The sequence below is a fragment of the Condylura cristata genome, unplaced genomic scaffold, assembly GCF_000260355.1.
Source record: "Condylura cristata isolate star-nosed mole 26May11 unplaced genomic scaffold, ConCri1.0 scaffold00013, whole genome shotgun sequence".
NCBI lineage: Eukaryota > Metazoa > Chordata > Mammalia > Eulipotyphla > Talpidae > Condylura > Condylura cristata.
Window position 1 is genome coordinate 47384264 of NW_004567114.1, and position 25365 is coordinate 47409628.

Consider the following 25365-nt stretch of genomic DNA (forward strand, 5'->3'; position numbering starts at 1 on the left):
CAGGGAGGGCCCCTGGTTCTTCTTTTCTATCTGCTATTAAACAAACTTTTATTCTGACAACTGGTATACATCTTCCTTCTTAATTCCCTAGCATCTCAAAATTATTTCTATATATGTTTAATGCAGAAATAATAAAAAAGCAGATAAGAAGGCCTGAATAGTGAAGTTCAGATTTAATGACAAACCGCATGAATGACTAAAAAATATCAACAGATTTTTTTACAGGGCAACCCACTGTGAACCTGGTTGCCTGTCTGTGGGTCCTCACCCGCACGCTTAAAATTCAGTTGTACTGCAGGCGCACATAAAAAGGATCAATAATGGGTTTACTTATAAAAGGGAAAGGAAAAGGTACAACCCAAGGAAAGAGAGGAAGATACAAGTTAACTAGAACATCCTACCAGCTCCACTGGCTTGGAACTCCAATACACTGTAGCTCATCAAGAGCCAAACGACCAGCCAGCCACCAGTCACTCAGTCCAGAGCGTGCCCCTGGTCCAGAGAGCCATGTGGTCCAGAGAGCAAGAGCCTCTCACTTGGCTCCCTTATATCTCCCCCAAAAGTTCCAGAATGCCTGCTTAGCTCCACCCTGGGGTCCTCACAGTTCTCTCCATGGTATTATTAGGAGTTATAGTTTCAATAACTGGAGTAGAGAGTGGAGTTTAAAAAACTAGAGTAGGGGGTGGAGTCCACAGAACTCTGCAGAGTTCCTTCAGGACATCATTGCCACCTAACAATTTCAATTCAGGTTTGCTGCTCATTAATTCTATGACACCAACCAAATGACTTAACTTCTCCGAGGTTCAGATTATCTAGTCATAAAATCAAGATAAGGTTGTTGCAAACATTAAATGAGTGAACATAAAATACACATCACTGAAAATAAAAGTTCTTTTCCACCCTTTATTTCCTCTAATTGCCCTCTACCTACATAAGTACCTTCAAATTAATTTTATAATTAATTTGATAATTAAACAGATTAGTTTGAGCATTAGTTATATATTAATTATTTTTTAAAGGCATAACTAAATTAGAAGAAATTTAGGTAAGTATTTAAAATCTCTCTGTAGAAGAAAAGAATGCTGAAAATGATGGAAAAGAACGAATATCAGCGTATTTGGGTTAAAAAAAACATTACTTGAAGATAATCTTCTTGTTATCTTATTTCTAACAATATATGGAACTCGATATCCTTGAACAAACAAAAAAATTCCCAACACACATTGACATTCTAGATAAAACATCACAAACATACTTTTAAAGGGACAGTGAATCTCTTAAGAATATTTCCCAAGTACCAAAAACAAACAAGGAGCTGGAAATCAGCTTGATAACCTGATGTTGAAACTGTGGTTTCCTTGAGGATATTTGCTGGTGTCAATTAGTTAGAGGTGTAGTTTTCAACTGCAGTTTGAAAAGAAAACACCTTTGGCCTAAGCAAAGGAGGGAAGGGTGATATGAGAATGGAATCCCTGTACAGCCCTGAAGGCTCAAACCTTCAAAGAAAAGGTAGACTGGATAAGATCCACCTGAGGGAAATCGTTTAGTATAGGCAAGAAATGTGGGGGAAAGATTCCCCTGGACATGTTAACTCACATCTGATCTCTACATATTTGAGATTCAAATACAGATTAATTGCATATTCCAGTAGTCCTAAGTCAAAAAATTATAGTAGTTTTGAGCTAGTGGCATAACCAGGTGCCTAGATGAAACAACCTAGGATAAATAAAAGTAAATGCTCTTGGGCCCTCCCTGGTGGCACAGTGGATTAAAGCACAGCACTAAGAAGCTGAATCCACTTCAGCATGAGTTCGACTCCCGCCCCGGAGGTGAGCCACATGGCACATCAGAACTCTCCTGACCTGCCCGCTGCTCCCCTCAGCAGTGTACTTCGTCAGTTAGCCTGTTCTGCTCCCCACTCTGACTCTGGTGAATCCTCTCACTGCCCCTGCACCTCTCTGGCCTGTACCCCAGTTCTGTATCCATAAATAAATCATTAAAAAAAAAAAGTAAATACTCTCTAAAGAACTTATATCCTCACAGAATCCCTACCAATCAAACCTACTATAATCCAGAATCATGAAATAGTTTGAAAGAAACAAAAACAGAATTATATTCTTAAGAACTTCAGATAATGAAATACTGAATTTTAGGATGTGAACCACAAAGTGATATGGGAGAAAGGTGATTATCTATGACTCAGTAGAGTTCCAGAAAATAATAGAGAAAATGCAAGAGGCAATACTGGAAACAATGATGTCTAAGAAATTTCCAAAATTAATGGAAAATAAACTGTTAGGTACAGAAAGTACAACAAATGCAAGTCAAGAGGGAAAACTAACTCTTACAAAGACACTAGAGAAACTGAAGAACAGCAGAGCTTAAATTAAAAGCAGTCAGTGAGGGGAAGGGAAAATGTTTTCTCCCTAAACTGTCCCTTGAAAATCATTCTAAATGAAGCTGTCTTTAGACAAATAAAAATTGAGTATACCACTAACAGACCGTATGAGGAATGCCTAGGATGTTCTTCAAGAAGCAGAAAATGAACCTAATGATGGTTGCAACTCAAAAAAGGACAATGAGTAAAAAACTAATAACAATGCAGATAAATATCAAAATAACTTATTCCATGAGATCAAAATAATGTCTCATTTGCAGAGTGAGAAAGGAAGATGGAACTAAAACAGTTAACAACTATAACTTGTAATATGGGGTGGAATAAGCAGAATAAGAGGGTTCTAAGGCCCTTTACAGCTCAGGAAGAGGGCAAAGTTATATTTAAATCTTCCTAGTATTGTAACTTAAAGCAATAACTAAAATAACCAGAAATAGAAATATCCCGATGATACAGTTTTTAAAATTCAACAGATCCCAAGAAAATCAAGTAAGAATATAAAAGGATAAAGCAGGGGCCCTCTCTCGTGGCACAACAGGTTAAAGCACAGCACTATAAAGTTACCACAGTGATTCACATGGTGTGGCAGACCTCTCCTGTCCCACTCACTGCTCTCCCATCTCTCCACTCTGTCTCTGGTGAATCGTCACACACACACACCCCCCAACACACACACACACCCACCAATGCACACACACCCCTGGCCTGTACCCGAGTTCTGTATGCATAAATAAATCAATCTTTAAAAAAAAATAAAAAGGATAAAACAGAATAGAAAACACAAAATAAATTGTTATTAATATCAAAATAATCATTGAATGTAACTGCACTGTTTATCAAAAACAGTTTGTCAGAAGTGATTAAAAAAAACCCTCTCCTCCTCAGCACTGCCTATGGACACGGCAGATATCTATTTGGCATCATGGACTTCAGACACCAATGAAGTTTCCTTGTTAAGACTCAAAAAGAGTACCAAGAGATTATCTGGCACCAGCAAATCTAGTATGTCAAAATTAAGAGTAATTAACAAAAACTGAAACTGCTAACTGGAAGGGAAAAAATGGATCATGCCATAAAGTGTTGATTACTGAAAATACATAATTAGAACATACGCATGAATTAATAAAAGGCAGTTTAGCAACCTAAAGGTTAAAAGCAAAATTTCAACTTTTAAAAGAAAATACATTTTTTTACCTCCATGGAGAAGACAAAAAGCACATGTGATAGAAAACGAAGATAAATTCAACAATTAAAAAGTAAAACTTCTATGCATCAAGTCATTAATAAGAATGAAAAGGGGGCCTCCCTGGTGGGGCAAGGGGTTAAAGCAAAGACCCTGAAGCTATCCACAGCCACTGCAGCATATGTTCAATCCTGAAAAATGGCCAGAGAGCTAACCCACATGGCACAGCAAACCTCTCCTGTCTTGTCTGCTGCTCCCCTCACTAGGATATTTCAGTCATTCTGCCTGTTCTGCTCCCTACTGTGTCTCTAGTAGGTCCTCTCACCCCACCCTGTACCCCAGTTCTTATATGCATAAATAAATCCTTTTAAAAAAAAAAACGAAAAGACATCTCACTGCCTAGATTTGCAATGCATATAACTATAAAAGCGTTTATGGCCAGAATATATAGAAAGCCTCTATGGTCAACAAGGAAAAGACTAGTTACCTAACATAAAGGCAAAAGACATGAACAGGTACTTCTTAGCAAAAAAGATCCAATTGTCAGTAAGCATCAAAAAAATATTTCATTTCAGTTGTAGTCCAAAAATTGAACAGCTCCATCATTTTTATACTTATCTATTCTCAGTATTAATTTATAAGGACATGATATATTAAAGTAACATAAAAATTATTTTAGAACATGTCCACATCCAACACTGTTTATTTGTGATCTCGTCCAGGTTTTGTGAAACATTATCTGCAAAATTAGCACTCTGTTTTTTAAACACTATTCAAAATAAATAGTATTTAGAAAAATGCATTTTTTTTCCCCACAGATAGAGAATTCTGCCCTAAAACATGGAAAATGGATGCAGTGAGTTAGAAATTAACACTATAGTTCAATATTGTACCTGTACTACTGCTGGGTGTGCATTCTGAATCTGCATGTTATCCTAGCTATACTAACATTTTCAGTGATGCCAGATGCAATAATGATTACAAGATCCTTATATGAGAACAGTTACAAAACTTCTAAAATTATCTCACTTGGTTCTTTTCTATGGTCCTTTCTTTGTGTTCTATTTCCAATACAGCTTCTAGAGAAACTGTATTCAAAAAAAAAAGGAAAAAAAAAGAATCACACAAGTGATGAGCTAAAGTACTATTTAATTTTGTTTCACTTAATTACTTGTTTAAATTACTGCATCAGAAAAGGCTTGAAGAGATTAAATTAGCTTAAAAGTTAAGCAAAATAACAGTACCTCACAATGTTGGCGAGAAGCTTGTATTTCACATTCATATTTGTTCTTTACAGATTCTAAGCAGAGCTCTCTATAGATTCCTGCAACCAAACACAATTACTCTGATTATGTTAGCAATGAGTTTCATTGTCACTTCTCTACAGGAATTCCATCTTAGCTGTACTTTATAAGATGAATCAAGAAGAAAATGAAAATTGATTCTAACTTTAATATCTGAAAAGAAAAGGCTCAGTTAAGATATTTATCAAAGAAGACTAGAAAGCCAAGAGTTTAAGAGCTAGGAAGAAACTATACTATAAATTTTAATTTTTATCCCATTTTTCTAAATACTCCTGAAGGTTTGATAGAGAATGATCAAAAAAAAAAAAAAAAAACTCTTTCCTATGAAAACAAAAATCTGAGGACTCATAAAGGGAACAAATTGATTTCATTAATTATACAGTCAAAGTAACTTGACACCATACCCATCAAAACCATTATCTGTAACTGTAATTTGTTTTCAGAGTTTAATTCTTCCAAGAGGATTAAGTATATAAACTTATATAATGAAACCTATAATGTTCAAGTGTCTGTTAGTGCTTTAACTAGAGGATGAATACTCAAGAGTTTAACTTAGCTGTTCCAAGGCAATACTATAAAATAGGCAACATAACCATGCAAATATGCCATCAAGGAAAAAAAAAACAGTGGCAAAGAAATTCCATGCCATAGTTGGATCTAAACTGTTGTTCTGTTTTGTACAGTAAAGACAAGGGACAGATATCTGAAACTACTATTAGCAACACATTCACACACCTGACTATATATTTAAAAATTAAAGGAGGCCATAGAGTAAAAAAGTAAATAATTGAGTCAAATAATATTTCCTAAACATCCAAGAAGTTGCACATAGTTCTTTCAGAATATTGAAGAAATTTTTGGTCATATTAAGTTTTAAGGGTACATTAATCAATATGCAATGATGGCATGTTAAATATTTGCATACTGATAAATATGCAAAGATAGTATACTTAAAATATATTAAGTATCTTCTCTGCAGACTTAATATTAACCACTCAACAAAAGGTGAATTTAGTACAAAAAACAATTATCAGCAATGGCTTAGCTATTATATAGTGAGTATTAAAGGATAGATTAGTGCCACAACCCCCCCCAAAACTATCAGCACCTCCATTAATTCAAATTTAGTTTCAATTAGACAAAAAAAGTTAATCTTTAAATATAAAAATCCCTGTGATATATGCTACAATAGTACTCTATGGCTGAATCCTGTTACAAGCAGAAGACTGAAATTTAACACTACAAATCCAGGATGTTCATTTAATCACAGCCAAAAATGAATGACCAAAACAAAAAGTTATCATGACATTACCAAGTTGAAGGCTAATTCCCTGTTTTATAATACCCTAATCAAATATTTTAAAAATCTCTTTATAAATTAAAAAATCCTATAACTCTTATAAATACAAACAGTACTTAAATTGAACTTCAATTTATCTGATAAGATAGTAACGGTATCTTTTAAAGTATTTTGGCTCCTAATTATTTCACATGTGGAACTATCTTTTCAACAACATTGTAGACAACTTCTTTTTGGATCCCCCATAGCAGTAAGGAAAAAGTAACAGGCATTTAACAAATAATTATGGGTTGACTGATAGTGAAATACTCTGATCAGTGCTAATATATTTGTCATTTCATTAACACTCACTTAACATTCACTTTTTAAATCTATTGAAGAGTTCATTTCTACTAAATGGAAAAGATGTTTTACTTTCCTACCTGCTACCTTTGTACGAATTTGCATATTTTCTTGTAAAGTTGCCAGTGGTTCCAAATATTCTGGTGCTTTTCCAGCTATGACTTCTTGTAGTTTTGCATCCACCTGACTTAATCGTTCTTTATAAAGTCTTAACAAAGCAAAAATTAAGATATTAATTTAATAAGCCCAAAAAAGGCTAAAAATGTACCATTTCTATACATTATCTCTTTCTGTTATTCATATCCTAATAACCTATCAAGTGTATTTGCCTTGATCACAAGTGAGGAATTCAATTATATCATTTGATTTTATATACATACCATAAGTAGCTATTTTTCTTTTTTAGATAAATGGTTATTATAAAACACAAAAAAAGTACCACTAAAGTAACTACTGGTTTTGGTACTTCTGATTTTTGTTTTAACTGAAAGTAATAAAATCAATTCTAAGAAAAAGATTACTTAAACACTGAGTTTAAAAGAAACAAATCTTTCTGAATAGAGGGTAGTAGTTGTCGAAAAACTGAATTCCCTGGCTTTTTCTCCACCTTCCCTGAAAAAGGAGGTAATATTAGAATATTCAGAGTCCTTAATTTTAAAAAGAACCAAGAGAAAGAGTGATGAAAGTAAAACCAATGACTATAGAACCTGTGATTAACATACCCAGTTCATTTGGGAAAATGAAGTTACAACAAAATTAGCTGTTTAATGGATGAGCAAATGAAAAATGGGGCAGGAGATCCTTGTTATCACACATAAGAGTCCACATACAAATGCTCCATTTGCCAGCTCTCACACCTACATTGTTAACTTGATTATCAAAGACAGAGTATGTGAAATAACCCAATATTTATTTTTGGCAGGATAGAACTAATTCTTATTTAACAGCAAAATGTATTCACTGTCATTACTTATGAAAGGTACTTCTAAATACTGGTCTTGTGACATGTAGAAGAAATCCTAAAAATTTCAAAGCAGATTAACAATTTAATGTCATTTTATAAATTCTTTTTTTGTCACTTAGTACTTTATCATAGGTAAAGAATATGTCATGATATGTCACAAGGATGGCATGTAGTAACTGCTAAGAGGAAACATTTATTATGCTTGTATATTTTAATATTACGAGCAGTTGGATTTTGAAACCATTATGGTATCTGACTTTCATGTAGAATTCTGGTCTTTCATCTTGAAAATATAAATCAATACAATTAAATCAATCAATATTTTGTCTATAATTGATCACTAATTACAGAGAGATTTGTGTGATTATTCTGAAGAAATAAAGCAAGTTTAGACATTAAGGCAATAAATATTTTTTTAAAAAAATGGGAAATTATCTGACTTAACTGACAATATATTATCACGTCTAGGTTACATTTCTGTAAAACTCAATATGCAATGATAAATATGTAAAGTTAGAAAAGCAAACATACTTATATTTTTGAAATCAGAAATACAACTTTTGCCATAATGGTAAAAATCTTAGCTAGAAACACCAATTTACACAAAATTAGTATCCTAAATAGGTAAAGAGCATCTTCAGTTAAGAGGAAATGTGCATTAATAATTCAGTTTTTATTAACTACTCTTTTAAAAGATTTCAAAGTCAGTATAAGGTCTAAAGCTTGGTATTTAAATATGAAACACATCAAAGGCAAGAACTATGAGTCCCTCAGCAGCAATTATAACACTATTCACATAGTGGATGCTCAATTTGTTTCGTGGCTACTAAACACTGAAATGAACTAAAACTTCCTCTAACTTTTTAAGTTGGTGAAAGAATTTACCTTCCACCATTATATGAACTACAAATAGTGGAATTTCTGCCTTATGAAAGGAATGCTATGTGCCCTGTGGTGCTAGAAACTGGAAAAGCAGGGTAATTTTATTATTATTATTACCATCATCATTTTTCTGCTTCCCACTTCTGAAAAGGATTTGTCATAGCTTACAGAGATACACATTAAAAGATAAAAATATCAAACAAGGCAATTGGAGTTGGAGGGGGAAATTAGATAATTATAAGCCTGGTATAAAGACTAATTTTCTTCTAAAATATATGTTTCAATTACTTGAAAAAGGATCCTATTAAATAATGGTAGCAGAAATGAATGAAGCTGGAAGCAAGAACTAAGTAGTAGTCCTAGCAAACCATGAGAAAGCATGGTACTTCACCTCTTCTTTGGGATTGTCTAGAGAAGAAGTAGAAGAAAAAGAACAAGCAGAAAAATTATGGAGAATTAACAAATGGAAAAGCAAGCTTCTGAATAAATTAAGATGTATCTCTATCTGCATCTATTTTGTATTTTTAATTTTACATAAGAGTTCTGGCACTTGAAAGAAGGAAAGGACGGGAATCTCTAATAAGCACCTACTTACATGCCAGGCAAATGGCTAAGAATTTTATATATTGTTCATCTCAATTATTATCGTAGATAAGATACAGAAGTGATTATTATGCCTTTTTAATCTTTCTAGAAAGATGGACTCAGAGCCTATGCACTTTCTATTCCACTGCATTTCCTCCAAGGTCTTATGTTTTAGTGGAAGAAACATTATAGCACTAGAAGACAGAAAAGTTGGATTAATTTATCACTTCCCTGATGAATAATAAGCACATTACTTATCTGAAATTAACTTTTCTCACAGGGAAAAATGGAGAAAAGTCCATCTATTTTCCAAACCATGCAGAGTCACTGCAAGAAGTAAACTAAATAAGCCATATGATGGCATGCCATGTACGCACTATTCAATATAAGATATAAACAAAAACGACTATGCCATCTTTGGGAAATATTCTCTTTTATTTTCGATTTTTCAAATTGCTACCTATATCCAGTTTTTAACAAAGGAATGCATGAGGTTGACTGCAACCAAAAGTGCAACAACCCAGGGAAACCATCTCAATTACCAACATCCACATAGAAATCTCATTATATGCCCCAAAAAACCTGCCTCAAAACCCTCAACAGTAAATGAAATGTACAACAACAACAGTTGAAGCCTTTCAGATCAGTCAGTCCCATGAAATACAAAAAAGAAGTTCACAGAGTAGCATGTCTCTTATGCTAGTATTTGTGGGATATGGTTGAGATCCAGTGGCAATGACCTTCTGAAGTCACTACTTACTGATCTTTGAGATCGGTAAACTGTTTTTCAAGATTAGACATTTCATCTAAACATTCCATTCTTCTTCTCTCGCAGTCTTCATCATCCATTTCTTTTAATAAAAAAACAAATAAAAAAGGTAAAATTAGTCTTGTTTCAAATATATCTGAATGTTAATTCAAATGGCTTAAAAAATAAAGGGAAAAAAGCTTGTAATGTGAAGTTAAATACAGGCTTATCATATATATAATTAACCCTTAAGAAAAAAAATAATTTCCACAATTTCAACCTAAAATGCAGGTGAAATTTTTAGTTACAGCAATTGCTCATTCTGTTTTTTATAAATCACTTTCAAGAGCTGACTATCAGCTGTGTCTCTGAATTAATCCACTTTTAACTTGTTTTCCACCAATTCACTACAACTTAAGCATTAAAATAATTGTCCTTTAAAAGTTAATATAGTTCAAAAACACTTTTGAATTACTCTTATACTGCTCTCTTGGTTGACTTGCTAGTCACATAGATAAGAAAACTCAGGGCCTCCCTGGTGGTGCCGGGGTTAACTCTCAGCCCTATCACCCCAGTGGCCCAGGGAGCTGACCTGCACAAGGCACAGCAGACCTCTCCTATCTTACCCACTGCTTTAGCAGTGCATTACAATAAATCTACCTGTTCTTGCTCCCCACTCTGAGCTGAATCTTCTCACCCCCTGCATTTCTGGCCTACACCCAGTTGTTTTACGCATAAATAAATCAATCTTAGGAAAAAACCTCATTATGCTGTTCACATGATATCTTGACCTCCTGCTCTTGTACTCCCATTGCTCCCACTGTTCCCTCTCTCCAGATTATTGTAACTCAGTAAGAAAGATGAAAATGATAAGAAAATCAAGCAAACTTTTTAAGGAAAGCAAGTCTTACTACCAAGCCTGTCCTGTTCCTCTCATGTCTGTCCTATATTCCATATCTTCTATTTATGTCACACACAGTCAATACATCAAAATAATTGACACACAAAATGATTCGTGCTTGATTATCAAATAAAGGTCACATTATGAAAAAACATCAAATCATGTTCAGTTATTTCATATAACAAGAAAAGTATAGGATTCTTTTTTAACTTTTCAAAAAGACTGAAATTATTTCTAGTTTACTGTTTACTCCTTGACTTTTTAAACCTTGGTCCTTCAAAATAACTCACTCAACAATTCTGAATAATAAAAGTTTTCCTGTAGCCTTAGGACCTGCTCAGTACCAAGAGGGGAGAAGAAAAAAACAGGTAAGTTTAACATGCAAGCGATGTGGTAGAAAAGAGCTGATTTTACAGGAGGAAAAAATGCAAATTTTACTAAAACAATTTCTTTGCACTTAAAAAGTTTGATTTGATGTTCAAATTATGACATGCCTCACAAATTACCGGTCATTTTCTAGAATGGAAAGAAAGTTAAAAATCACTGTACAGTCAACATTAATTAGAGGGGAAGAATTTTAACAAACAGCTGTCATTTTGCAAGATCCAAGATCCTATCAAAAATACATCGAACATGAAGATAAAATGTTTTACAGACATAGAAAATAATATATTCACATACAGTCTAGGTGTTCTTTGCTCTATAGTCTTTTTTTAAATTTCCCCTGTTTTCATGAAGGCTTCTATGTCATTCAAGGTTCCAATGTCACACATCAGTGGGGCACTCTTAATTACATACAACACCATAACCTCAAAAGCATTATGTCTGAAATACTCTTATCTTCCTTCTTTATCTTGAATCTTTTACTTTTCTATTTCTGTGCATGCTACCACCTTTCTCCTTGATTTTGTTTTTCCACTTACCTTCCTAAGAAGGTAACATGCACTCATCAATCCTGCCTTGTTTTTAAAAAATCATTCACACCCATACCTTCCTTTTCCTTTACTTGTTCAGGTTCTTATCCCAACCAAACTGGTTGTCTCTCTTTTTTAAATGTCTTAATTTCTGGCCTTTGCACTTTTTCTTACATACCTCCCGCATAGAAGCATCTTATCAATACCACCCCAATCCAAATTCTGTTCATTCAAGATCAGTAAGGTAATCCCACCTCTTCAACTAACCTTTTTGATCACCCTATTTTGAATACTTCCTCAGTCTCAAATTTCTACAGCATTTATAGCAAAGCATTCATTTGGAAATTTAATCACCTGGTGACTTATGACAGCTCTTTGAGGTATAACTATTTATTTATACCTCACAGAGAGTGTCCAATGCTGCACAAAGAAGTTACTTATAAAGCTCATTTTTTTAGATGGCTGATTTATTGATTGAGAAATTACATCCTTCCATGAAGATTTACTTTGAAAAGAAAACCTCAGGAGAGGGCATCAGGTGACAGTGGGTTGTCATTATCAATCCTTGCTTTAGATTATAGTCAACACAAAGAAATGTCTCATCCTCCTCAATTGGAGGAGGAAAATAAAAAAGGTAATCACAAAGTCCACTTCCTTTTTAATAACTATACCTAAAAGTTTGCAAAACTGACTTAAGGTGTTACTGCACTTCCCACCCATCCTCCATCCCCCCTTAAAAAAAAATCCAAAAAAAAAAGGTTTGGAAAACTTCAAAGCTGCCCGAAAGCCAGACGATTTTATAAACAAAATCACCCTTGATATCTCTGTCTTGAAAAGTTCAGGGAGTTACCATAAACCGGACAGCTCCCAAGTGAGCCCCCGAAAAAAGCACAGATGTCAAAAGCTAACTGACAGGCTGACTTGAAAAGCTGATGTTAATGAGATCTAAGTCAGCCCAGAAAGCGGTACAAAACTACCCTCGGTCCTGACAACCCACACATGCAGAGAAACAAGGATTGCAAAGGTCAATAACAAGGAAAGAGGTCGGTGGTCTGGGGAGAGGCGACATTTCCAAAGTCTCCTTAGACAAGCTTCGGCCCACAGCTGTCTGTACAGCCCAGAGGTTCCCAGAGCGGAACGCAGCGAGCTAGACCGCGCAGCGTCCGGGAGCCGGGCGAGCTCAGGCCCGCGCCCCGCCCAGCCTGCCTCGGCTACCGGGACCCGCCCGGAGCCCAGCAGCGACCGACGGGTGCTGCCAAGCCGCGAGGAGCCAGTCTCCGCCCCTTCCCTCTCTCCCCGCCCCACTCTCCCAGCAGGACGCAGCTGCCCGGCGTGCAGAAAGCGGCCTGTCGCGCGCCCGCGCGGGGACGCAAGGTCCCGGTCCAGCAGGGTCGCACACCTGAGCTATCTCCATCCTCGGAAACAGACGAGCTCTCAGTGTCCTCGTCCTCGGAGCTGCTCCCCTCGTTTTCGGCGTAGTCCACCTCCATCTCATCGTGATGGTTCGTCTCCTTCTTGTCCCCTCGAGAATGGACTGGCATTTTCCAGCCGCGCCGTCGTTTCTCACTCACAGCGCCCAACCCGGCCACCGCCGCTTCAATGAAGGGCGCGCCTAACGCCCCGACCCACCCGGCGGCCGAGCTTACTCCGAATCCCCTCGGCTCCTCCCCGCCCCCGGCTGCAGCCTCACAACCTAACCCGCAGAGCCTGCACTGGGAGCTCTGCCATTGGCGGAGACAGGCCTCTGAACCAGGGGGCGGGGCTTGCGCCGCTTCGGCACGGTTGGTTGCTCGCAATTACGGCGCGACCTTGCGGTGTTTGCCGGGAGTTGTAGTCCTTCCTCCTCAGTCTTCCCGGGGCTACCACCTTCCATGCTCCAGCAGCCGGGAAGCCTTTCTTCCTTCTGGACTTCAAGTCCCACAAGGCACGAAAGCTGACTGACTTTATCGCAGCTTATAAAATAAACAGTAACAGATTGTGAGAATTTGGGGCTGTATGAACCTTTTTCCCGCCAAGTGATTGTCCGTTCGAGCTCGCAGACTATCCAAGATTCTCTGTGAGATATGAGAAGGGTTGGCTGGTTGGTTTTTGGTTTTTTGTTTTTTTTTTTTTGCCCAAGGGTATTTTCCCTGCTCTTTGAATCTGGGAGACCTGGAGAAACGGCTCCTCTGCCTAAGCATCTATATTGCCACTAATAAACTATTACATTGAATTAGAAACTGCTAAGATAACTTGCACTGTGTTGCACAAAAATCTTTAAATTGTTCTTGAAATTTCTGCAACAGTATAGAAGGGAAGCCATCTAGTATTTTTTGCTCCAAATACAACCTGAGTACCACCAGCCTTGTTTTGAGCTCAGTTGTTTCACTTAACGAAATACCATGTTTTCTCAAATGACAGGGTAAAAGACAAGAAAACCCCTTATATTCATACCTTGTTAAGTAGCCAATTTTATTCTGTATAGGGTACCCGTGGTAAGACCTTTAACATGGATTATAGTCACTCTCTATTGCTCTCAGGTAGGTGTTATTATCCCCCTCTAATAGATGAAGAAACTTAATTTGCAGACAAATCTAAAAACTGTTTCCATTGTAAAGAGAGAAAAGGCTTCCTCTTGAAGTGGCAATTTGTTACTTAAAGATATTTTACAGACTGTTGGGGATTTTAAATCAGTTCTTTCTCAAAGATGTTTGCTAGATGAAAATGAGGGTATCCAAGCACAATTAGTTAAAGTTAGATCTAGAAATTAATGATACATTTCAAGAGCTCTCTCTCTCACCTTTTGGGTAAAATACAAATTAAAGAGTTTTTATTATAAAGTGTCAGCCTACTTTTCTCCATCTTACTATATTCTCTAAAACCGAACCTCCCAGTTGCTGAACAGTTTCCCATTTTAATGCCATTTCTTATCCTATCCTGCAACCACTTTTCATTCTTTTTTCAAAGTTATTTATTTTGATAGCATATTGTTATACCATTCAGTACTCATACTCCTTCAGGCTACTGTTTCACTGTGTGCTTTGCACTCGTTTCTATCACAAGTGTTGTGAATTATTGAGGATGCCACTCAACTATTGATTTTTAGATCCTTGGTGGCAGGGGTCCTCAATCTGGGAAGGCATGCAGTCATCAAGTAGATAAATTTTAAAAGAAACTGGAAAGGTGTAAGTATATGCAGTGCATTTTGTGAGTAGTATGGACAACTGCTTTTAGCTCTAGCCAATTGTTACTGCATCAGATTTCTGGCCTAGATGTCAGACCTTCCAATTTTTAAGGAAATTGGATCTCTATGTGAAATATTCTGATTTATAAACATCTTTAGTGTGGCTTTATTTTGTTGGTTGGTTGATTGATTGATTTGGTTTGTTTTCTTAAACTCTGTACCTAAAACTGAACAAAACAGCTCGTTTCTGTTAATCTGCTATATCAACAGCTAGCAGAGTAAGTGCTAAATAGAAACAATAGTTTAGATTTCTTGTTACTTTTTTATGTGCAGAGCACTTTATGTGCTTTCAGTACTTTCAGTTCACTTATTTCTCACATCTATGAAGTAGGTACAATTATGCCCTCAATTTTATGGAGGAGTAAATTGAGGCACAGAGTAGGTACATTACTTGGCCAAAGTCACAGTTAATAAAGTATCAAATTTAAGGCTTGAACTTGGATGGTCTAACATCAGAACCTATACTCAACCACCAACATGTAGTTTGCCATATCAACTACTTTCCAGGTTTGTGCTGTATAAAGTAACATAAGGAAGTAGGAGAGGAGGTATGGATTCTAGTCCTGACTCTTGGAATAGCAAGACAATTAAATTTGACAAACTACATAACCCTTGGTCAGTTGTAAAATGAGAAGATCCTATCATATTGTCTTTACACGGTCTTCCAATGAGGAGATCGTATCATATAGTCTTTACGCGGTCTTCCAGGTCTAAAATCCGTCATTATATCTGTGTTTAAGACAGACAGAGTAATAGAAAATTATGCAACTAGAATTGCATGATGAAGTGTTTTATCTAAAGGAGGGTTTTCCCTCTCCCCAGACAGATTTAGAAATGATATTTAGTGAATATAAGAAGGACCATAGGCCCTCCCTGGTGGCACAGCAGGTTAAAACACAGCACTAAGAGGGACCATAAAGCAAAAACTTTAATAAAGCTAGAAAAGAATATTACCAATTTAGAAACTACCAGTTACTGTAAAGAAAACTCTGAAAGCAAAATGGAGTTTCTTCAATCCATGCAGGTAAAGAGGTAGTAAGGGGGCCTTACCTTTATGCAGCACCATACACTTTGCAGAGGATTTATACAATGATTACTTACATTTTAAGTCTTGCTTTTTGTTAATCCTTTCATATTTACTCATTTGGAACTCATGGTTGGTCATCTACTGTATCTTTGCCCTCTTTGCTGAATGATCCCTTCAACTCTCGTCTTCTAAATGACAATACTCTCCCTCTTCCTTTGTATCCCTACTCCCACTGAATCTTGTCGTGAATTAAGTATACTCCTTGTCCTTGTCCTTCTTGTTCATTCCAAACGATCCTCCCACACACCTCCCTAACCACCCCCCAGCTTGTTATGGTGATATATCAGCAGTATCTTAATTGTGACTGTCATCTCCTCCTCAATCCCAATTCTCTCTTTCCCTTTCCAAAGTAACCATTATCCTGATTTTGCTGTTTTTAGTTGGCTAGCATGAGTACTTACTACTGTGTATATGTAATGCATATGGTTGTTTAACATGCTTTTAACATGTTGGTATTTTAGTATTAACAGGTAAATAGTCTCATACAGTACATTATCATGCTATACCTTCTTTTGCTCCTCAACATTGTTTTGAGATTTATATATTGTCATATGGATAGTTCTAATTCAGTTCTTTTAACCTTCTTAAGGTATAACTTTGAATACATATGCTTCATTGAATTAATATTAAAATACTCATTTACCTGTTAGTGGGTATTTACGTTGCTTCTAATTTTTTCATTATTAAATAAGTGTCTCAGTAAATATTGTTACATTCACCTTTATGGGTGTATGTGTGAGTATTTCTCTAAAGTCAGTTCTCCACAAAATTGAGCATAAATGTGCAGAGCCTAAGAGTAAGAAGAAAATATTAACACTTACTTTAAGTTTTAATCTCATCTTTGTTTGGAAATAAATTATATATATGTAGGGGGTGTATCTAGAAACTAATTTTTTTACTCTGATTACCCTGTGTAATACTTGTGCTCTTTTATTATTATTATTATTATTATTATTATTATTATTATTATTATTATTTTAATGAGCATATCCTGCCTCTGAAAAGGAAGCAAACTTAACTCCATTCTGTACCACAGGGTCGAGCTGAGACATCAGCTGTACAGTCCACAAACCTTGTCACTACTGGAGGAAACCAGATGCTGGTAGCAGGAAAAACAAAGGAAGGAGAGCAGAGTCCTTGCTAATATCTAGTACCCAAGTCAGGGTAAACATCTCCCCCCCTCAATATTTAATTGTTTTATCACTAGGACTTATTTCTTAGCCAAAGTATTCATGTTTCATAGTTGAGGAGTACAAGTCAGTGACAACTGCCATGGAAGCCATCCCAAAGAAATCCTTTATGGTTTTATGATCAGGTTGCACTCTGAAAGATACCAGGCTTCCTCAATCCCCCAAATCTTTCATGGAATCATAGTTTCTGTGGAAATCTAAATGTGCTTTCTTTCTTGGTTCAGCACAGCAAACTTAGAGAAAAGTTGCAGTGCATGGGGATACAATGAACACTCCAGCAAGAGGAAATGGCAAATACTTGGCCTGAAGGCCTGCAACTGAGGTTTGAACACAGCTGGAAAGTCAAGGTAGTGCTTCTCAACAAGGAAGTCCTATACGCAAGGTAAACATCCTGAGCATTCAAAATGATCTTTCAAACAAATTTAGAAACCAACATTGACAACTAGATGAAACCAATTTATACCAATTATAGAAGATGATTTCAATTGTTTGAGAACAAAGCAACCTCAAGACATTTGAAATAGTTTGATCACTGGTAAAGGACTCACCCTTGTATTCTCTATTTGAAGTAACTAGTTGTGAGGTTAGTGCAACTAATTTTGATCACATTTCTGTTAGCATATTTATGTTCTTTTCTGTTATTTCATGACTCATCACATTCTTTTCTGTTGTTGATCTAATATTTTTTAGTAAAGAAATTTTCTAAGATTTTTCTCAAGGGTAAATATTTCATAAGCATAAATATTTTTAATCTGTAGAGCTCCTTTCATAAACATTTCTATATAGTTAGTAAAGTGGGTATCTTTTGTTTTGGCCTCCCCAGTATGCATCACTTTGTTGAGGTAACCCTAACTCTCCTTCAAGAACTGCCTTTTCTCCAGTCATACCATACCAAACAGGTACCAGTCAGAATATTATGTTCTCCTGGTCAGGGACAGGCATGTAAATCAACCTAGACCATAATGAGCATTGCCAAAACTTTTGTTTTGAGTCGTCAGGAAAGTAGGCCGTTATCTTTTGAAATTAAAAGTCCTGTGAAATTTGGGACCCTCCTTGATGGTGGAATGGCTTAAAGCACAGCACTATGAAGCTACTGCAGCCACTGCAGTGCGAGTTTGATCCCCTGCAAGGCAGGTGACCCACATGGCACAGCAGACCTCTCCTGCCCACCCTCTGCTCCCCTCAGCAGTGTACTTCCTCCATCTGCCTGTTCTGCTCCCCACTCTGTCTCTGGTGCCTCTAGCCTATATATGAATTATTTTTTTAAAGTCCTATGAAATTTATGAGGCCAGATTTGCTAGGGTTATTTCTCCTTCCACATACAACTGAGTAAAACAGAAAGGTGTGTGTTGTAGGGCAACAGGTGCAGGCTTAGCAGGAATCTGGCAAGTCTCCCAACACCCTCCACCCCCTTGGAATCTTAGCACTCTTTCTCTGGGCTCTCTCTGGTATACTTTCATGGTTTTGCCGCCTCTATATCCACGCAGCTCATCGTCTCATAGCCATCATCCACACTTGAGTGAAGCCACCTATATAGCCCTGGCTTCTAGGCTCAGGAATGTGTACATCCCATTCCAGGTGTACACAGTCAGGCACATGTGCTCCACACACACACTCCCAAGCATCTTCTGCATTAACAGATGAAAGCCAGAGACTAGTGATGTAAAAAGCCTGATTAATTCACTTACCCTACAGTGAAGATGAGAACCAGCATAAGGAAAAATGAATAATTCTTGTGACATTATTTAAACACCTTGATCTAAACATATTCAGTGCTTATCACTAGACTTTCTGTTACATGAACCAATAAATTCCTCTTTTTATTGAAGCTGTTTTAATTGATTGGTTGTTTCTTTTAGCTGAAAAATTCTTGACTATAACAGGAAGCTGGTTTTTCCTTCAAAATGTATATATGTTTTGGGTAATGCAACGAGTTAAAGCACCGCACAGTGAAGCTCTCCGAAGCCACTACAGCACAAGTTTGATCCCCAACCAGGTAGCTGACCCACATGGTGTGGCAGACCTCTCCTGACCCACCTGCTGCTCCTCTCAGCAGTGCATTTCAGTAGATCTGCCTGTTCTGCTCCCCACTCTGTCTCTGGTGAATCTTCTCACCCACCACACCTTTGGCCTGTACCCCAGTTCTGTAAGCATAAATAAATAAATCTTAAATTTAAAAAAAGTATTTAATGGAAAGAAAGCAATAGTAACTCAATACCCTTTCTCATCTCATGATTACAATTACATACTGTTTATATGAGGAAAATGAGATTCAGAGAGGTTAAACCATATGCCAGGAGTATCAGAGTAAGTCAGTCCTGAAATAGACTATTTTCTACCTACTTAGTTCTAAAGATAATGCTCAAAAACAGTCTTATTTCCTGAATTTCACAAAACATTATCTTGATTTTACTAACAAAGATTTATATCTTTTGAATAATTCATTTATGTTTTCATTATGTCATCATTCTTCCCTAAAATAGCTTTATAACTTTGATGATATAAAAATACAAGCTACACATTTGGGAACTGAATAGATTTTTATAAACTTTTTAAAAGGCAAAATATAGGATTATCATTGAGTCAAACTACTATTCAAATATTTTTAACAATTTTAAGTCTTATGTGTTTACTGAATTTTGTAATTTTTCTATGCTAATCAAATATTTTGTTGTATTTTGGTTAAGGGTATTGCTTTGGATGTGAAGGCAGGAAGAAAACAATTCTGCAAAGAAGAATCATTCTTAATAAACTTATTTTATAAATAAAAATTCAATTTATACCATACAGAATTTTACTAGGTCTGGTTTCAGTTTTTTCAGGTTCCTTGATTCCCTTAATAAATAGGGAATTGGGCCTCTATAGTTGGCAGGGATTATAATCTCAGTGCTATCAAGCTATCTATGACTAGCCACTGTGACCTCAGTTCCATTCCCTGTCAGGGAGCTAAGTCACATGGCCCAGTGGACCTCTCCTGTCTGGCCTGCTGCTCCCCTCAACAATGTATGTTAGTGGACCTCTGCTCTGCTCCCCACTTGATCTCTGGTGAATCCTTTCACCTCCCACATCTCTGGCCTATTCCCCAGTTCTCATATGCATAGAAACATAAAATAAATTTACCAATAAATAGGTTATTATGAGATTTTCTTTGCAAACAAAACTGACTCATATGAGGTACTAGTAGGGGAATGAGTACTAAAAAAAAGAACATGAATAACAGAAAAGGAACCCAAGATTCATTTCATAGAAAACCTATATAGCTCTGTCTAAAAGTCTTTTTGGTGTCAAGTTGTAATAGAGTAGGGGACGGAACAGGTGGATCTACTGAAATATGCTGTGAGGGAAGCAGCAGGCGAGACAGGAGAAGTTTGCTGTGCCTTGTGGGTCAGCTCTCTGGCCGCAGATGGTATTCATGCCACAGTGGCTGGCAATAAATCGATAGCACTGAGACTTTAACCCTTGTGCCACCAGGGAGACCCATTAAGTAAAATGAATTTATTGGTCTGTGAAATAGAACAGATCATGGTACTTGAAGCAAGTTGGAGCCAAATGCCCAATGTTATTAAAATTCATCTTCTTTTTTTCTATAGCAATCACCTGTTCTTCTTCATGCTGGCTTTAATTCTAATAGATTATTTTCACATGTTGGTATCTAGAAATTCCAGACCTTCCTCCTGGAAAGAGTTTCTTTTTTCCAGTAGTTGAGGGGTGAGTTTTATTGAACTGGCCTGATCATGTCCTCTCCCTAATATATCTGCTTTGTCCAGGGTGCAAGAATATGCAAGTGTAAATGTGGAAGTGGGGGTTCAGATAAAATGAGACACAGAGGCTTTCCAAAGAAAAATCTGGTGTGATTACCGGAAGGCAGGTAAACCATTTATATACCTATTGCAATCAATGTAGCTAAATACCATTTTCCCCCACCTAAACGTCAATAAATTTAGAAAGAGGGAGGCACCGATATTCACATTGTTTACAATCTTCCTGTGTTAAAAATTATGCTTTAATATTTACATGAACATTCTCATTTTTGATTTTGAGTTCTTGAATAGTTTCAAGAGCTATTCAATCGAAGCACATAAACATTTATGTATCTTGATATAGAATGTCAAATTGTATCTTCTAGAAAGCTTGTAAAATTAATGCTTCTTTCCAGCAAGTTATGGGAGTATCTGCTGTCCCACTAACAGTAAAATTACTAATTTAAAACTTTTTAATTTGAGTAATACAGCACTGTTGTATTGATAAAAATTATACTGAGTGAAAAAAGGTAGACAGATAAGTGTGTATTGAATGCTTATATTTATATAAAACTCTGGTGTTGAACCATACAAGTTCCTTTTTTTTTTAAGGTTTATTTATTTATGCATACAAGAACTGGGGTACAGGCCAACAACTTTCTTATATATAAATAAGACCTCATTAAAGCTGTTTTTAAATTGTTTAAAAATAAAAAAGTACTGTTTTAATTTGAATATTTTTTGCATGTTTAATTACGAGAATATACTTTTGATTCTGTTTCATATTTCCTACTTTTTTTTACATACGCCATAGCAATTTTCTCCTGGATTTATGAATTCTACATATGAAGAAAGTATTCCCCAGGTTACTTCTCTATGCATTTTTTCCCTCGGCTACAGGATGCTTTAAGGAGAACTTTCTTTCATTTGTGTAAGATATTTTAACCAAGAAGTTAAAATCTCTAAACTGCAGTTAATTGTTAATCATGACTGCAAAACACAAATCTTATAAGCGAAATAAAAACGAAGAAATGAAGGGGTGTTGTAACAAGGCTTTCAGAATTGGCATCTAAATATATTGTACATCTCCTCTGAGGTTTTGGAGCGATCTTAAGCTTCTATGACATAGGAAACAGTAAAAATGAAGGACTTAAAAAAAAATACAAAAACTCCAAGGCACTACTCCCTGGGAGTTTGGCGAAGAGTAACTTTGTTTACAAGGAACAGGCAGTAATTGATCAATCTCCTCTGGCTTTCCGAGGCTCTGCGGGCTGCTAGTACAGGAAACTCAGGTGGTAATGCTACCGATGATCTCACGCTGGCATGACGTCAACAACTTTGACGTCAGAAGGCGGTTGCCAGGGGGACCGTTCGCCACCGACGGCAGAGTCGTGAAACCCCATCACTACACTCCATCTCCGTTTCGGCCTCTGCTGGATCTAAGCTGCTAAAGAAGCTTTAACCTTAAGGGGGCCTCAGGGAGAGCGGAGTTGTGCAGCTGCCGCGAGAGCCCCACCTCCGCGACTCCGGGTCCGGGGTTCCGGCCTGTGGCGGCTAGCGAAGGCCGCAGGAAGCGGTGGCGGCGGCGGGCAGCACGGCCGGGTCTCCTTCGCTCGCTGCAGGGCAGGGAGAAGGGAGCCGCCATATTGGAGCCGGAGCCGAGGGTGCCTTGCAGCCGCGGCGCGAGGCGGGCGGAGGTGGTGGCCCCGGCCTGGTTTGGGGAGGAGTCGGCTGCGCCGGGGCCCGCGAGGCTGGGGAGTGAATGAGTCGCTCACGCTAGTCTCCTCCCCGCCCACTCCCTCCACTTTTTGCGGCCCGAGCCGGCCGGGAGGGGGTCGGAGTCGGCCGTGGCTGCGGCAGCGGCAGGATGTTCTCCAAGAAGCCGCACGGGGACGTAAAGAAGTCCACCCAGAAGGTGCTGGACACCAAGAAGGACGCACTGACCCGCCTCAAGCACCTGCGCATCGTCATCGGTGAGAGTGAGGGGTGGCTGCGCCCGGAGGCCTGGGTTGCCTGGCCTCCCCGCTCCCGGGGCCCCGGGGGACTCTCGGTCCCGCCCTGGAGTCGTGCGGGAGTGGAGGGCAGGGCGTCTGCTCTGCGGAGGCGCGGGGAGGGCGGGTATTGGGATTGGTAAAACTTGGCAGTTGGCATCACCGTTCACGCAGGATTACCTAATTTTGAGTGAATAGTCCGAACTCGATTTAAAAGAACTACTGTTATTCTAGACTTGCTATCTCTTTCAGACTCTCGGGAGACTGGTGTGGGTGATGGTGTTTATAGGATATGTTTGTCTGATGACTACAGCCATCCCCACCCAGTGAAAAGAAAAAGGCATTCTTAATCTTTCAAGTTTCTTGGCTAATGAGGCCAAAGAGGAAGCTGTTATACCTCCTTGGGAAGTGGGTGGTTCCCAAAAAAGCTTGTGGGAAAGAACCCCGCCCTTCTGTAATACACCTTGCTCATTACTGTCATTGAGAGAGAACTTTTAATTAAAGAAAACAAGGTAGTTTATAGCTTCCTCTGCCTTCCCAGAGTTGTACGGATACCTGTTTTTACTTAATTAAAATTTCCTTAAAATCTGTTTCCCTTTTATTTTGCAGGCAGGCCAAACAGTGCTCTTGAGTTTTAGATCTGGTGTTAAACAAATCTTTTGGATACTTGGGTCATATCGTAGGTTGATAAGGGCAATTGTAACAATCATAGAACATCGATGATCCCGTTCCTGGATATTTTTAGATGAAATTCGGTGTAAAAAGGAAATGTAGTTTGTCTGTATTGTTACAGTTGTTAATGGAAGCACAGAGTTTAGAACCTCGCCTGAATTCTAGTTCAGAATTTATTTTCTCATGCACTCTTAATATCTGTTTTGAAAAGTGACATTTTCAGACTTAAATCAGTGATTTCAATTAGTTCTCTGAGGGATGTGTTTTCTGTTTATATTACCAGCATGCCATCAGTAATGCCAACATTTGTATGGGGTTTAGAGTTTACAAAGTAATTTCACATTTTCATATATAAAAATTATAATTAATCACAATAATTCTAGAAGTAGGTGTTATACAGATGAGAATATTAAATGTTCACCTAGCTAATTGGAGGCAGAGTCAGAAACGGAACCCAGTTGTTTTTGTTTTGTTTTGTTTTTCTTATTTTTTTTAATCACATCCTACATTTATAACAAATCACAAGGAAGTTGTATTTATTCCCATGGAATAGTCAGAAAGCAGGTAAGTCCAGCTAAGATATTTTAAAATACCCAGTTTTCAAGAAAATAACAAATCTAAGTATAGTTGAGATAATGTCTTTTTATTTTCATTCTGCTTGAGAATTGAAGAAAAGATTTGACTTAGTGGGAAAGAGAATATGTGAAATAATACTGATAGTGTCAGTTTGAATTGGAAGACTTAATGAAATTTGATACCTATTGGGTATGAACTGTAGGTTGGGTAATAGGAGAGCTATAAAGTTGAGTGCCAAGAGTATTGAAATTTCCTGTAATTGTTTAGTTATGGAATGGTTCATATATACTTTTTTAGCATAGTTTTTTCCATCAGGGAAATGTGGTCTGAATTAACAGGTCACACATGTTGGTTAGTTTATAGCTTTGAAAACACAAGAGTAACTAAGAAAAGCTTTTTTTTAGTAGTTTAATGGGCTTTTGAGAAAAAAAAAACTGCACTGTATATAGGGTTTTTAAATATCCTTAAGAACCTTCAAGTGGAGAACATGTGTGTGCTCTTAAACCTCCCATGTCCTCTGAAGGGTAGGAGGTCCATATAAAGAAATTACTACCTTTCAATAGTTCTAGAACTGTTGTTCTCATTCAGGACAGTTTTTCCTCCCCTCCCTTCCTTCAGGGGACTCTGGTATCATCTGGAGACACTTTTGGTTGTCACTGTTGTGGGGAGGTGCTACTGGCATCTAGTGCCTACTGGAATGTCGCTAAACAGCTGAAAATAGGACTAGCCTTTACAACATATTCTATCTCTAAATGCTAGTATTCCGAGTTATAGAAACTTGCAAAATTCAGAGGTTGACCTTCAGATAATATAGTTGGTTCTAACATTATTTTGTTTGGAATGGTAAAAATGAAAGTCTCTTATTTTTATCTATGGCATTATTTACTTCTGTTTAGATCTTTTTCACTTTTCTCTGTCCTTGATTTATTGCTCTGTCTTTTATTTACTCTCTTTTCATCCATTTTTCTCCTAAATCCAGTAAGGGATTCTGGTTAATTCTTTTTATTAGGAATTTTTCCCACGGTTTTTTCTGCTCCATCAATTGGGGTGAAATCCTCGCTGTCATTCTGTTGAATGCTTTTTAATTATTTCTTTCAATTAAGCTAGACTGCCTTCCTTCCCATTACTGCTGTGACTGTCTTGCCTTAGAATTGCTGGCCAAGGGTGCTGGTCTTGGATGCTGTGCATTCTTTTGTTGTATTAAATATACTAGCCTCTCTGAATGATTGGTGCTTAAGAGCCGCACAGGGTGGTAATCCAAGAACCTAGAAGAACCTAGGCTGCAGGATGAGGGAGTGTTGGATTTGTGGGGCTTGTGGAAATTGCCACAGTAGATGCCTCTGTTGGTACTACACCCCCCCACCCCCC

General features: G+C 37.4%; 2 protein-coding genes across 10 annotated transcripts in view; one reads left to right on the top strand and one right to left on the bottom strand.

Moving 5' to 3' along the window:
• Positions 1 to 13189, bottom strand: part of BRMS1L (breast cancer metastasis-suppressor 1-like) — a 24247-nt gene extending 11058 nt beyond the window's left edge. The window contains exons 1-4 of one of the 2 annotated variants that reach the window (XM_004681932.2): positions 12918 to 13186; positions 9716 to 9806; positions 6605 to 6732; positions 4823 to 4902 (exon numbers count right to left, since the gene is read on the bottom strand). In XM_004681932.2, coding sequence (XP_004681989.1) covers positions 4823 to 4902; positions 6605 to 6732; positions 9716 to 9806; positions 12918 to 13059 — 441 coding nt within the window. In that variant the 5' untranslated portion in view covers positions 13060 to 13186. Of the gene's footprint in view, positions 1 to 4822; positions 4903 to 6604; positions 6733 to 9715; positions 9807 to 12917 lie in introns of both variants that reach the window. The other variant, XM_012724727.1, reaches the window with a different exon arrangement.
• An 8922-nt stretch (positions 13190 to 22111) lies between these two features.
• RALGAPA1 (Ral GTPase activating protein, alpha subunit 1 (catalytic)) overlaps positions 22112 to 25365 on the top strand; it is a 207467-nt gene continuing 204213 nt past the window's right edge. For all 8 annotated transcript variants that reach the window (XM_012724483.1, XM_012724485.1, XM_012724488.1 and 5 more), the window contains exon 1: positions 22112 to 22731. In XM_012724483.1, the coding sequence (XP_012579937.1) occupies positions 22626 to 22731 (106 nt within the window). In that variant the 5' untranslated portion in view covers positions 22112 to 22625. The remainder of the gene's footprint in view (positions 22732 to 25365) is intronic.